Below are 13,543 nucleotides of genomic sequence, written 5' to 3' on the forward strand. Positions count from 1 at the left end.
TGGGGAATCGAGACTTGCTGGTTGGATACCTATGATTCACATGGTATGTTCATGTAAGTCCAGGCTCTTGTCCACTCGAACAGTGGGTTGTCCTCCTCCTCAGTAGATTGTTGAGGATGATCCCAACATGATCAAGATATATTATTCATTCAGCTTGCAAGCTCTCCTATCAGCGCATAGGAACAATGCCAACATGGATTTTGGACATATGCGGGGAGGCACCCTCCTTGCGGCTGTTTGGGTGTCTTATCCCAGGGGAGAAAAAAAAGAAAACAAGACAATCAGGTGTTCATTTCATCTTTTCAACATTCATACTCAGCCTTCATGACACTTCTATACTCCAGTCCAATACTTTGGACTCCTCTTCTCGAAGAGTATGTAACAATCATTGCAAGTCTCTGTGAACATACCAAATGCTTAGAAGAAAAGAGCTTTTATCATCTTGCTTTCATTTTTTCAAAACTACCTGCATATAGTGAGCCAAGACTAAGAAATCTGTATCAGCTGTAAGCCGCAGAATCTCCTCCTCTTTCCTGTCATCCTTGTCAGCAGCAACATAGTGATAAGGTATCTTGTGCCGAGCTAAAAAGCGAATGATATTCGTGTCCTCCTCTCTCATGTGGTTACTGCATACAAAGCACACAGCTCATTCTGAACTGTTTTTAATAAAGCAGCAGGCATAAGTTTAGGGTGAGCTAGAAACAAGCCTCACCTTATTATGCACATGATCTGCACCGGTAGCTTTCCTTCTTGCCACCGATATAACAAGTCCATTACACAATGGTCCTACACTTCAGACCACAACATAAGCAGATCAGCCCTGAAATCCAGATTCTACCTGCAAAATAATATAAAATTCCAACTCCCTTTTCTAAACTAAATAGCATGTTAAAGACCAATTTTGATGTCTGGCAGAGCCTTGAATCACCTTCCAAGAGACAAGAACAGCAATCCTCAATGGTGGATCTATGTCCAGAACTCTAGCAATTGAGTGTTCAGCATTAAAAGCCTGCTTCAACTTCAAAAAATCTTCATCCATGATATTGCGTGGCCACTCTGAAGGGTCAAAGACAAACTCACTGGCATATATGTCAGATTCCTGATGTCCCTAAGTTGGTTTTTCTTAATCCATTTGATTTTCTTGCAAATCTGAATGCATCGTTCAATTAAAAGCAACGTAGAGAACCATTTACATTTTACATCGTGAAATATTGACTCTCTAAAACATTGAAATTTATTAGCAAGGCAACATGGCTCTGATTTACATTCCACAGCGGATTCACATCTTAAACATGAAAAGGAGGCTTTGTGACTTCCTGTGAGTTGCTGAAAGTTCTAACAAAGACATTTGATGCAAGTTTTCAACCATTCTGCAAAATTGTGTGGACAAAATGAACACAACCTACATCGAATGTAATATGAATGCTGGAAACACAAGTCGTATAGAGTGCTCTTTCTGATTCTGATTAACCATGTAGCTGTATTTGCAGACTTTGCACCCAAACCCTGATGCAGAGTTCAGTTAAGGAGGATCTGGAAACAGGATAATTCAAACTTCTCAAGGTTTCATAAGTTGTGTCCGTGTTACCGTGTTTTTTCTACACAGCAGCCATGGCCTGTCATGAGCACTGAAGGCAATCATGATCCCATTGTCATATTAACTCAAGACTAGTTAAATGCAGTTTACCAGACACATTAAAGGCTAACCTGATCTTCTAAAGACCAGAGAGAACATATTTCCGGTCTTTCTTGACTATTGATTTCATAGCTTACACACTGCACCTTAAGTATTTAGATTTGCTGAAAATCATAAATCAGGCAGAGAGCCAGCTGATTGAGAAAAGACCTCAGAAAAAATAACACTAGGCATTCTATCCAAGAAAAAGAATGATGCCCATTGTTGCACTCTTTAACAGACCCTCGTAAAAGGCTGGACAAATACTTGAAAAAATAGACATGTAAAACACAAGATGCAAGCACTTACGTTCTAGCAAAATAGACTGGATGTTTCACAACATCAAAATTGGTATAGACATCAAAGCCAAGTATACTTGCTCCTCTGCTTGCAATACATTCAGTGATTTTTGCTGTAATTCCCACCTGGTCCTGCAAAGATAAAACATACATTTGTGATATGCTACTGTAGATGTAGAGCTCCAGAATCTCTTGAGCCAGGAGTGTTTATGATAAAAGCACTATCCATTTATAAAGACACAAAAGATGAGTGGAAAGAAACAATCAAAGCATATCAAGATAACCAGGACAGATGAGGTAGCGAGCACTGCTTCTAAAAATATTATGCACATTTCTAGCTCAGAGGTAACAGTTACATGCACCACTGAATGTCATATCACTTTATGAAAGGCCAAAAATTTGAAGCTTGACAGCTTTCTGAAAGAGCAGTATAATGGCCTTCACTCATATTAACCTCCACTAAGATTGAATTTAAACGACTTCAAGGCAAATTGAGTCCCAGTGATTTCATGGGAAAAATGCATTTGATTGACTTCAAAGCAAATTTGAGCTAACACTTGCATACACATGTGAAGAGCTAAGTTGCCTATGACAACAGACTGAATCAATCATCGACTTAACCACCTCATTCATCACAAAATTTCAATGTTCCCCCTCCATCGAAGCCTTGCTACAAGCTGTGACTGATCACGTCTGTTACTAGGTCCCAATCTTCCCATGTTGCCATCATGTGAGAAAATAAGGGAGCACAGAATGTGTTGTCCACCCAAACTCTTCGCAAATCCACATATGCCATGCATGCACATCAACCAACCATCCATTCACATGAGCTATCCTATCCACTCTGCCGTCACATCTGTTCTGCATAGAAATGTGCCATCTATGTACAGATATACAGGTTTCATATGTAGGAAACAGGTTTGTATAGGTTGAAAATGGAACAAAACGAATTTCGGAGACATATACATGTAATACAAGTTGGAATACATTTAGTTATGTTTCATACTAGGAAAAATCTGTCATGATACATAGATTACAAAAAGTCCACCATAATACAAGAATTAAGAAAAGCTAATCCTCTTCAAAATATTTAAACACTTCATGGCCTCAACTTTGTTGCCTCTGTGGACCTTGTACGAATGGGTTTCTATGCAATATAGTTTTAGTTCCAAAATAGAATGAAAAAACCTCCATTGAGCAACATTCACTCGCTTCCAAATAGGACTCCCTCAGCTTGAACTTTCCACTAAGCTAAAATGATTTATAGCAAGAATTACTAGTCCTCCACTCTTGACGAGCCATATGCATTTCGGTTGATACAGTGGTCACCATGACCACTATCGAACGATTGTCCTTGCTTTCAAGCCTCTTGAGGACTTCAATAAGCAGTTAGCCATCTTTTAGGCCATAAATTGTAGTTAACTAACCAATTTATCAAAGTGTAACGTGTCCACCTGTATCTTCAGGACACGTCTTAGCAGTCCATCGGAAAGAATGTCTAGGAAGCTCCGCCCGGCACTCCCATGGAATGTTACGGGGTTTGCAATCTAGGGTTTTCCGTGTCTGCCACGTAGCTGAAGTATTCCGGCCGTTCCCACTTAGGATCGACCTGAATTAGGGTTTTTCTTATTGGTCATTTCCTAACGGCAACTAGTGTTGAACCCCAAGCGAACTACTTTACGCAGAAACGTCGGGTCTGAAGCGGATTCACGTTGCACTTCGTTCAAGGAGAATGGGAAACGAGAGGGATGCAAAGCTCAACCTTTCTGCCATAAGACATAGTCCCATTCCGTTCCCCCTAAAACAGCGTAAATCGAGTTCAATCATAACTCTAGGTCAACGCTTTTGTTGTTCGTGTTCTTTGACGATATTCCTGCTGTCCATCGTGATTTGAGAAAAGTTCCCGCCCAACCGGGACCACCCATCCGTAGGACGGACCTATGGCCCATCCTCCACACTTTCCTCGAGTTGTTTTAGTTATTTAATTACCTAACACATTAGTTGGACATGTAACAATCAGCTTCTTTAATTAACCTGTTAGGCACTGGTTCTTTCACATAATCTTATCACTTGATATAGAAAAACAATATCAGACAAGTTCCTTATTAACAGGTTATCATATTTATCTTTGAAATACAAAGAGTCCAACCAGTAGGCTTATCCACAATCCGTCCGAAGGCTATCGAGCAATCCACAGGGATCACTAATCCAAGTTTCCGCCCATAGACTAATATGCGAGCCTCGAGATCCAATCCCGAGTCACGTTAACCTCTTGTGCAGGGCCCGGAAGGCAAGGGATTTACGGCCAGAGCCCCCTCTGGCACCCAAGCGTCCTCCTGCTCCAAGTAGCGCTCAACGGAGAGACCTCTCGCGGCAAGTTCGGTCCACTTGCCCGGCGCGGTTAACAACCCCCTTGGTTAGAGTCAGGCAAGCAGTCGGGGGTAACTGAAACTGCCTCTTCCTTCAGGCCTTCAACCTAAAGTATAGATATCCATTTATCTTTTAATTCATTGATCAAACAAAGCCAAACAGTACTCTAAAATCTGTAGCAAGCACAAACATCTCCATTTATCGTTTTTGTTGGCAAACTGCTAAGAAATGAATCCTTCCTTTCGAATGCATCCAGCACTCGATCTGGGGTGACTTGCGACTTGGCAAGATCTCCTATATTTTGGGTCAAGGCGTACCCTATTAACCCAACTTGGTCAAACCTTAGGTTCATAGGTTATTTCCGTTTATCGGTTGATCCATTGCTTCCAAGCAATCTTCTTTACTCAAGAAAGATACTAAATTAGGATGATTATTTATCCTCTTGCGAGATAACTTGCGTAAGGACTTGCCAACCTCATTGCGAGAATTTGACCATTCCCTTGTGATCCAATCACAAGATCATATAACTCCACACTTGTTGCACAAGTGTCGCATTGAATGGAGTCACGAAAGAATCTGTTCCTGATTACATTAGGCTGATGTCGTTAGACCTAGGATTTTCAAGTTCCATCTTGTAAGATTCTTAGGGACAACCCTAGCTCACTTTCCAATTACATTTCACTGTCCCTACATTCAATGAATGTGGGCAAGTATTTAAGGTATACGAGTTTCAGTTTTAGCAATGCATACGATTAGGTCACGTATTAATTTCCTACTGAATTTCTTGGATTTTAACTCGTTTTAAACGAGTACTCCGCGGCTTAGGTGTTTTAGGTTTATGCTAATTTGTTTAACTCTAGAAGATAATTACGTGATCATTTTTCACATGACTCGTTGTCTATGCGTAAATTGATTTTTCAACCCTAACTTATCGATTTGAGGTCAGGCATAGGTTAGGTTAAATTCCAACTAATCTTCCTATAACTTTGCGAACAAAAATTCATACTAAACAAGCAACCTTTTACTTGATGATTTATGCAGTTGATAAACGATAATTTCCAAGAATTATGCATCATAAGAATCATTTCATGCTTTTGCACTTTCCATGATGATTCATTGTGAAGAGGATATGGATTAATAGTGCGATATGTAGTTTATACATCTAGGCTTAAACGAAGTATACTATTTTAATGGACATTAATCTAATTTTTAATTCATTTCAATGCATAAGGCTATTTGCCAGAAATGCATTTATACTTTCTTTATTTTGCACGTTTTATTGAAAGCATTAATGACTAAGTTCCTACGTCGTGAACATCTAGGACAAAAATATATCCTATATCCAACAATTTATCTTGCATGATTGAATTTCAACATTACCAAATAAAAATTAGGAAGGAAAACCTGAGCTTGGGGTGAGATGTCCACGTGGATGCTGGGAGACGACCCTCCAGCAGCTGCGCCTTGGACTTTCTTAGGAGGCATCATAATTGTAGCCTTTCCGTCGTGGAAGTAGCTTTACAACTCCTCTTTGGAATTCCACCGTCGCTCCCTTTTTGCAATAGCTTGCACCATCCGTCAAAAGTAATTTTAGAAGACTCCCTCCTTGAAAAAAAGGGGTGTTCAAAATCTTTTGCGAATAAGACCCATTAAAGCCATGGGAGGGGCTTAATGGCCTTATAAAGACTCGTACAAACGGGGAATAGAAAGGTGTGGAATCCCTTACGAGGGTTTTTGAGTGGGAAAGGGAGGTGTTAAAAGACCCTCAACACTCTCTTTTCTTTTATGAGTAGGGAAAAAAAACAAAGCTCCAAGGGTATTTTGCATGGGGAAAGAAAAGGGCTAAGAGGGCCCTTAGGGAGATTTATAATCGCGGGGAGGCAAAGGACCCGTAAGGTCAAGCTTTTCGAGGGGGGGGAAAAAAACCCTAAGGAAGCTTAAATAGGAGTTTTAAGGGGGTTTCAATATGCCACAAGGGAAGGGGCTAAGGGAATTTAAAACACGAGGGGAAGGGGTTTCAAAGCCCAAGGGAAAGGACTAAGGGGAAAAAGGGGGCTTATGAGACCCCTTCAAAGCTCCCCCCCCCCAGGAAGCTTCTAAAGCTTCTATGCCACATGGAAGGGGGAAGCTCAACGGTGACTTGGCGGCGTTTCATTAGCTGGGGGGCGCGGACTGGGACGACAGAGGTCGACTGGCATATCAGGCGGCTCCTCCTTGGCCAGGCGGCAATTTGCAGGTTCTCCCCTCAGCGGCAGTAGCTCCACGGTGTCCTCCCTTCTCAAAAGGCCTTCTCTCTCTCACTCACAGTTTCGGAATGGTAGCAGCACTCCCTTCGTCTTTTTTTCAAGCGGCAGCAGCGCCATGGTTTAAATAGGGGAGGGGAGGGGGATCCTCCCTCTCCTACGTGTCGATAGCATGGCCATATCACACCTGCGAGCTCCACCGAGGAGCTTCCACATACTTTCTATTCCCCTCCCTTTCCAGCACAACTGTCGACTGGGGGGGGATAAGGGGAATAATAATAATAATAATAATTTGTCATGATACTATTATTTATCCCAAATAAAATATCCTTTGTAGAGGCGGTTTACGCGTGAAGTTCGGGATGTTACATTCTCTCCCCCTTGGAGAAATCGAGATCTCCTCATCTCGAGATAAGCTGGGGATATTGATGGTTGAGAGTACCTTCATCTATCCAAGTGCCATCCTCTTCGGGATAATCTTTCCACTGGACGAGGCATTCTCTCAAGGTTCTAGATCTCAATGTCTCTCCCTAACATCTAAGATCCTGTCAGGCCTTAGTTCAAGGACTCCTTGACTAGGCATTACAATTTGTTGGTCGTCAAGTACATGGTTAGGATTAGGTACATATTTCTTCAATAGGCTGATATGGAATACATTGTGAACCTTTAGTTTCTCAGGAAGTTGCAGTTTATAAGCAATAAGTCCTAGGCATTTGAGGATCTTGTACGGTCCACAATACCTTAGACTTAGCTTCTTGCAATCTCCTAAGGATAGGGAACTCTTCTTTGGGCGTACGCGAATGAAGACCATGTCTCCTTCTTTAAAGATTCTATCTTGACGCTTCAAATCCGCATATGCCTTCTGTCTATCCTTGGCAGCTTGGATGTCCTGTCTTATTGACTTTATTTGGCCATCCATCTCTTCCAACATCTACCTTGAAGCTTCAACCCTTAAGGTTGGATCTAAAAAGTTTAAGGGACTTCGACAGTCATGACCACACAATGCTTGGAAAGGGGTCATCTGGATGCTTTGTTAGTAAGAAGAATTGTAGGCAAATTCAACCAAAGGCAAGTATTGAATCCGCCTCTTCGGCTCACAACAGTAGTATGCCCTAAGCATATCCTCGATGATTTGATTTACTCGCTCTGTTTGGCCATCCGGTTGGGGATGGTAAGCGGTGCTAAAGCAGAGTTGAGTCCCAATAGCTTCAAAGATAGCTCTCCAGAAGTGTGATGTGAAGAGAGAATCACGATCACTAATGATTCTTCTAGGTAGCCCATGTAGCTTGAATATCTCCTTGATAAACAATCTTGCAATGTCTGAGGCTTTATAGTTTGTCTTTACTGGAATAAGATGTGCAACCTTAGTAAGCATGTCAACCACAACCATGATGGAGTTGTATCCTCCTTGGACTTAGGGTAGCCTTACAATAAAATCCATACTGATGAATTCCCATTTCATTTGGGGAATGTTAAGCGGTTGCAGTTTCCCTGGCATCTTGACATGTTCGGCTTTGATACGTTGACAAGACAAACACTCGGTGACATATTTGAGAACGTCACCTTTAAGCCTCTCCCAATGGTAGCTCTTTCTAACTGCATTAAGAGTCTTGGCATAGCCAGGATGTCCTGAGAAAGGGGAATCATGAGCTTCCCACAATATCTTTTGCTTAAGTAACTGACTTGCTGGTACACACAACCTTATTCTATAGTAGACAAGTCCACTATTGATAGAAAATTCATGATACTTAGCCTGCAACTTTTGATTCTGATCCTTGATAGAGATCTCCCTTAGCATTGTTTGATAGGCTGGATCATGGCATGCTTCCTCTCTAGCTAACTCAAGTATTGGATTGTTTGACATAGATACTTTAGTAGCTAGAGATCTAGCTGTTGATGGATCCTGCAAGATTAGGGAGTTAAGGAATGCCTTGCGACTAAGTGCATCGGCAACTACATTTTCTTTTCCTGGTCGGTACTTGATTTCAAAGTCATACTCCTCCAGTACTTCTATCCACCGACGTTGCCTCATATTGAGCTCGTTCTGGGTAAAGATCCATTTGAGACTCTTATGATCAGTTACTAGGGTAAACTTGTTACCCAATAGGTAGTGTCTCCAAAGCTTTAGAGCATAGATGACAGCTAGTAATTCCAAATCATGAGTAGCATAATTCTTTTCATGACTCTTCAATTTCCTTGAAGAGTATGCTACTGGATGTCCTTCCTACATGAGCACACATCCCAAGGCAAGTGTGCTAGCATCAATTACTACCTTGAACTCTTTATTGAGGTCTGGAAGTTTTAGAATAGGTGCTGATACCAAACTTTGCTTCAATCTGTCAAAGCTATTTTATTCGGAAGTTGACCATGCAATGGAAGTTTGCTTCTTCAGTAAGTCCGTCAGAGGTGCTGCAGTCAAAGCATAGTTTTTTATGAAGACCCTATACCATCCTGTCAATCCAAGAAAGCTGTGTATTTCTTTGACAGATATTGGTATTGGCCATTCTAGCACATCTCTGACCTTGGTTGGGTCCACTGAGATTCCTCCTGCTGATACTATGAATCCCAGATATTCAATCTGGCGTTTGAATAATGCACACTTCTTCATCTTAGCATACAGCTTATGTGACCTCATTGTCTCAAGGACAATCCAAAGTTGGGGTTCATGATCTTCTTCATGTTTAGAATAGACTAAAGTGTCATCGAAGAATACGAGCACGAAGTCGTCAAGATATAGCCTAAAGATATCCTGCATTAACTTGTTGAAAGTGGCAGGTGCATTCGTAAGTCCGAATGACATAACTAGGAACTCAAAGTGTCCATATCTTGTATTGAAGGCCGTCTTGGGGATATCTTCTTCCTTGATCCTTATCTGATAGTAACTTGACCTGAGATCAATCTTGGAGAAGATCTTTGCACCTTAAAGACGATCAAGAAGCTCATCTATTCTAGGAATAGGGTACTTGTTCTTGACCGTTGATTGATTCAACCCTTGGTAATCAATACATAGTCGAAGTGTCCCATCTTTCTTTGTGGCGGAAACCACTTACCGGCTGAGTGTCAAGACCCTAGGTCAAGACCTTGTGCTAATTGTGGTAGGTTTGGCCATGACGTCGCGCATTGTAGATTACCAAGAAGACTTCCATACTCGCAACCCTACGGCTAGTGTTACCTAGTGAACAGGCCGCAGCCATTCTTTGGAAGGGGAGCCCCATTGGCCCTTCCCGCCAAGAAGGTCCTTCATTAGACTCTTGTTTCTGATCTAACTTGTTGAGTTTGATCAAGTAGACAGGTAATCCTTTTCTGACTCCTTTTATGATCCGAGATATTTTGGCCAATTGGATTCTTGGCACTCCAGCCTCACCTTGAGTTGTGACTAATTCCCTTTCAGAGTTTCGAAAGGAAACTTGACCCTTTCCACAGTGGATGTGGTCGTCATTAGGCTTAAGCCAATCCATTCCGAGTAGACACTCATGGCTACCTAAATTCATGACTTTGAATTTGACTGAAGTCTTCTTTCCTCCCAAAAAGAATTCCACCTTAGCAGTTTGTCTGGTACAAGTAACCTCACGACCATTTGTCAATTCCACAAGCAGGATAGGTGCTTTTACTGTGGCTATTCCTAATCTTTTTGCACATGCTGGTGAGATAAAGGAATGTGTACTGCCACAATCAATCAAGGTCTTGAAACTTTTACCTTGATAGTCCGATAGTCCGACGGTGTCTGAATCACCAAGAACTGGCGATTCGGCCCTTTCTTGTGTAGAGCGGCATGGACTGCCGCCCTTTCAAACTTTGCTTCCATGGTCGGATCTTTTTCTTCTTCTTCGCACATTTGCCTATTGGCAACACAGGCGGTTCTTCCTCTGCCTCGGATAGCGGCTCCTTGACCACGGCCCGTTCCTTGGAAAGGTGCTTGGCAATGTCCTCCACCAAGCTTGGGACATTGCCTCTTAAAGTGACCGGGTTCGTTGCAATGGAAACAACAGAGATTTCGGCCATTACTTAGAGTAGAAACAAAGTTGTTGACGTTGTTAGTCCTTGCTTTCTTTCTTTGTCCCTGATTATGACCTTGAACTCTCTTCATTTGAGGTCTGAATACTCCTCTGTTCCGGTCATTATAAGGCCAAGCTTTGTTACCCCTTGGTCTGGATTGCACCTCCTGAATTATAGGCGCTGCTCGAATGAGTGCATCCTGAAGATCTGATGGACGCATAGATTCGAGACGGGTATTTACTGGTGGATTTAAACCCGCACAGAATTTGGACACCTGCTATGTCATGTCCATCAGTGATGCATACTTAAGAAGTGAGACAAATTTAGAGTAGTATGCGTCAAGAGTGAGCCCCAGCTGTTTTAGCTCGTAGAACTCATTCATTTTCTGTGTGCGATATGCAGGTGGTAAGTATCTTCCCTGCACGGCTTTCTTCAGCTTCTCCCAGGTAACGGATCCCTCCGTAATCCCTTGATCCCTGCACCATTGCTTCCACCAAAGCCTGGCTTCACCGATGAGCTTTAGCTTGGCGAGCATAGCCTGATTGGCGGGTGCAGTACCGGCTGCTTCGAAGTAATCCTCCATGGATTCAATCCAAATTTCAGCATCTACTTGGAGAGACCTGCCTCTCCCGTCAAACTCGAGCGGCTTGATCTGCTTGAGAAAAAACTTCGTCTCCTGGATTACAGCAGTACTTGATGTAGGAGGCGAACTAGGAACCTGTACCTAGGGTTGTGCCTGGATAAAGGTTTCTTAACGTCATTATACAATAAACGTTATTGATTTATATTACATCTTCAATTCCGCTATCACCCAGGCAATCTAACCACTTAAATTTTTATCAATTCTCATGCACAATCAGACATTGATAAAAAAGAGTCTTATTTGTATTTATATGGGCATAGCCCTTTCGGAATACAACATTTCTTGTTATGATAAGCCAACTGTTACATTTAGTTTGGGAAGAACAACGTTGTATTACATTTATCTATAGGAACTGTATAATAGTATGGTTTCAGTTCATGGATCTTCAGGAATCGATAAGTCATTGGAAGTTCAGGGTATCCTTTCCTTTGAAATCCATTCTTCTCATGGCACCCTAACACTTTAATCCTGTCGGCGGGGATTACACGGGTTACTTCCTCATATACATATGAGTTCATCTCAACTCTCCGACCTCGAATATGTAAAGTTGAGATTACGTGAGCTTCCACAAAAATGAACAGCTTCACGACTTTCAGGTCTTCCAACCACTTGATCCTCTTTAGATTGGTTTGTAGATAAGCAAACCGGTGGGCGGCTATATAGTAGATTCTTGAAGCACCCGACCATCTTCGTTCCATGTACAAAGGTGATGGATTATAGATTTGCTCTAGGATGTTAATCATCTCAACCCTTTGTCGATAATGCGGAGAAAGCATTGATTTCATAAACATGATTCGAAATACTAATAACTTATTCCACGCTTCGTAATTCTGCAAGATAGCATTGGAAGTAAGGAAATGTTTGGAACAGCAACATTTGCTTTACTTCAACTTATTAAGATTTCATAAAAACAATTCCGTTGTTGGTCGACTCTGATACCAACTGTAACGTGTCCACTTATATCTTCAGGACACGTCTTAGCAGTCCATCGAAAAGGATGTCTAGGAAGCTCCGCCCAGCACTCCCATGGAATGTTACGGGATTTGCGATCTAGGGCTTTCCATGTCTGCCATGTAGCGGAAGTATTCCGGCCGTTCCTACTTAGGATCGACCTGAATTAGGGTTTTCCTTATTGGTCATTTCCTAACGGCAACTAGCTCGGTACCCCAAGCGAACTACTTTACGCGGAAACGCCGGGTCCGAAGCGGATTCACGTTGCACTAGGTTCAAGGAGAATGGAAGACGAGAGGGATGCAAAGCTTAACCTCTCTGCCATAAGGCATAGTCCCATTCCGTTCCCCTAAAACAGCGTAAATCAAGTTCAATCATAACTCTAGGTCAACGCTTTTGTTGTTTGTCTTCTTTGACGGTCTTCCTGCTATCCATCGTGATTTGAGAAAAGTTCCCGGCCAACCGGGGCCACCCATCCATAGGACGGACCTATGGCCCATTCTCCGCACTTTCCTCGGGTTGTTTTAGTTATTTAATTACCTAACACATTAGTTGGGCATGTAACAATCACCTTCTTTAATAAACCCGTTAGGCACTGATTCTTTCACATAATCTTATCACTTGACATAGAAAAACAATATCAAACAAGTTCCTTATTAACAGGTTATCATATTTATCTTTAAAATACAAAGAGTCCAACCCGGAGACTTATCCACAATCCGCCCGAAGGCTATCCAACAATCCACAGGAATCACTGATCCAAGTTTCCACCCGTAGACTAGTATGCGGGCCTCGAGATCCGATCCCGAGTCACATTAGCCTCTTGTGCAGGGCCCGGAAAGCAAGGGATTTACGGCCAAAGTCCCCTCTGGCACCCAAGCGTCCTCCTGCTCCAAGTAGAGCTCAACGGAGAGACCTCTCGCAGCAGGTTCGGTCCACTTGCCTGGCGCGGTTAACAACCTCCTTGGTTAGGGTCAGGCAGGCAGTCGGGGGTAACTGAAGCTGTCTCTCCCTTCAGGCCTTCAACCTGAAGTATAGATATCCATTAATCTTTTAATTCATTGATCAAACAAAGCCAAACAGTGCTCTAAAATCTATAGCAAGCACAAACATTTTCATTTATCGTTTTTGTTGGCAAACTGCTAAGAAATGAATCCTTCCTTTCGAATGCGTCCAGCACTCGATCCGGGGTGACTTGCGACTTGGCAAGATCCCCTATATTCTGAATCAGGGCGTACCCTATTAACCCGACTTGGTCAAACCTTAAGTTCATAGGTTATTTCCGTTTTATCGATTGGTCCATTGCTTCCAAGCAATCTTCTTTACTCAAGAAAGATACTAAATTAGAATGATTAATTATCCTCTT

The 13,543-nt window shown here is 42.2% G+C and overlaps 1 protein-coding gene across 1 annotated transcript in view; it reads right to left on the minus strand.

Annotated features, from left to right (window-relative positions):
• Positions 1 to 13,543, minus strand: part of LOC148022001 (formyltetrahydrofolate deformylase 1, mitochondrial-like) — a 39,453-nt gene that overhangs the window by 2,389 nt on the left and 23,521 nt on the right. The window contains exons 2-5 of the mRNA XM_087697558.1: positions 1,985 to 2,106; positions 929 to 1,079; positions 713 to 786; positions 467 to 626 (exon numbers count right to left, since the gene is read on the minus strand). Of these exons, the coding sequence (XP_087553684.1) occupies positions 467 to 626; positions 713 to 786; positions 929 to 1,079; positions 1,985 to 2,106 (507 nt within the window). The remainder of the gene's footprint in view (positions 1 to 466; positions 627 to 712; positions 787 to 928; positions 1,080 to 1,984; positions 2,107 to 13,543) is intronic.

This window comes from Lygodium microphyllum, chromosome 17, assembly GCF_053477565.2.
Source record: "Lygodium microphyllum isolate KBCC chromosome 17, Lygodium_microphyllum_v1.1.10, whole genome shotgun sequence".
Taxonomy (NCBI): Eukaryota; Viridiplantae; Streptophyta; class Polypodiopsida; order Schizaeales; family Lygodiaceae; genus Lygodium; species Lygodium microphyllum.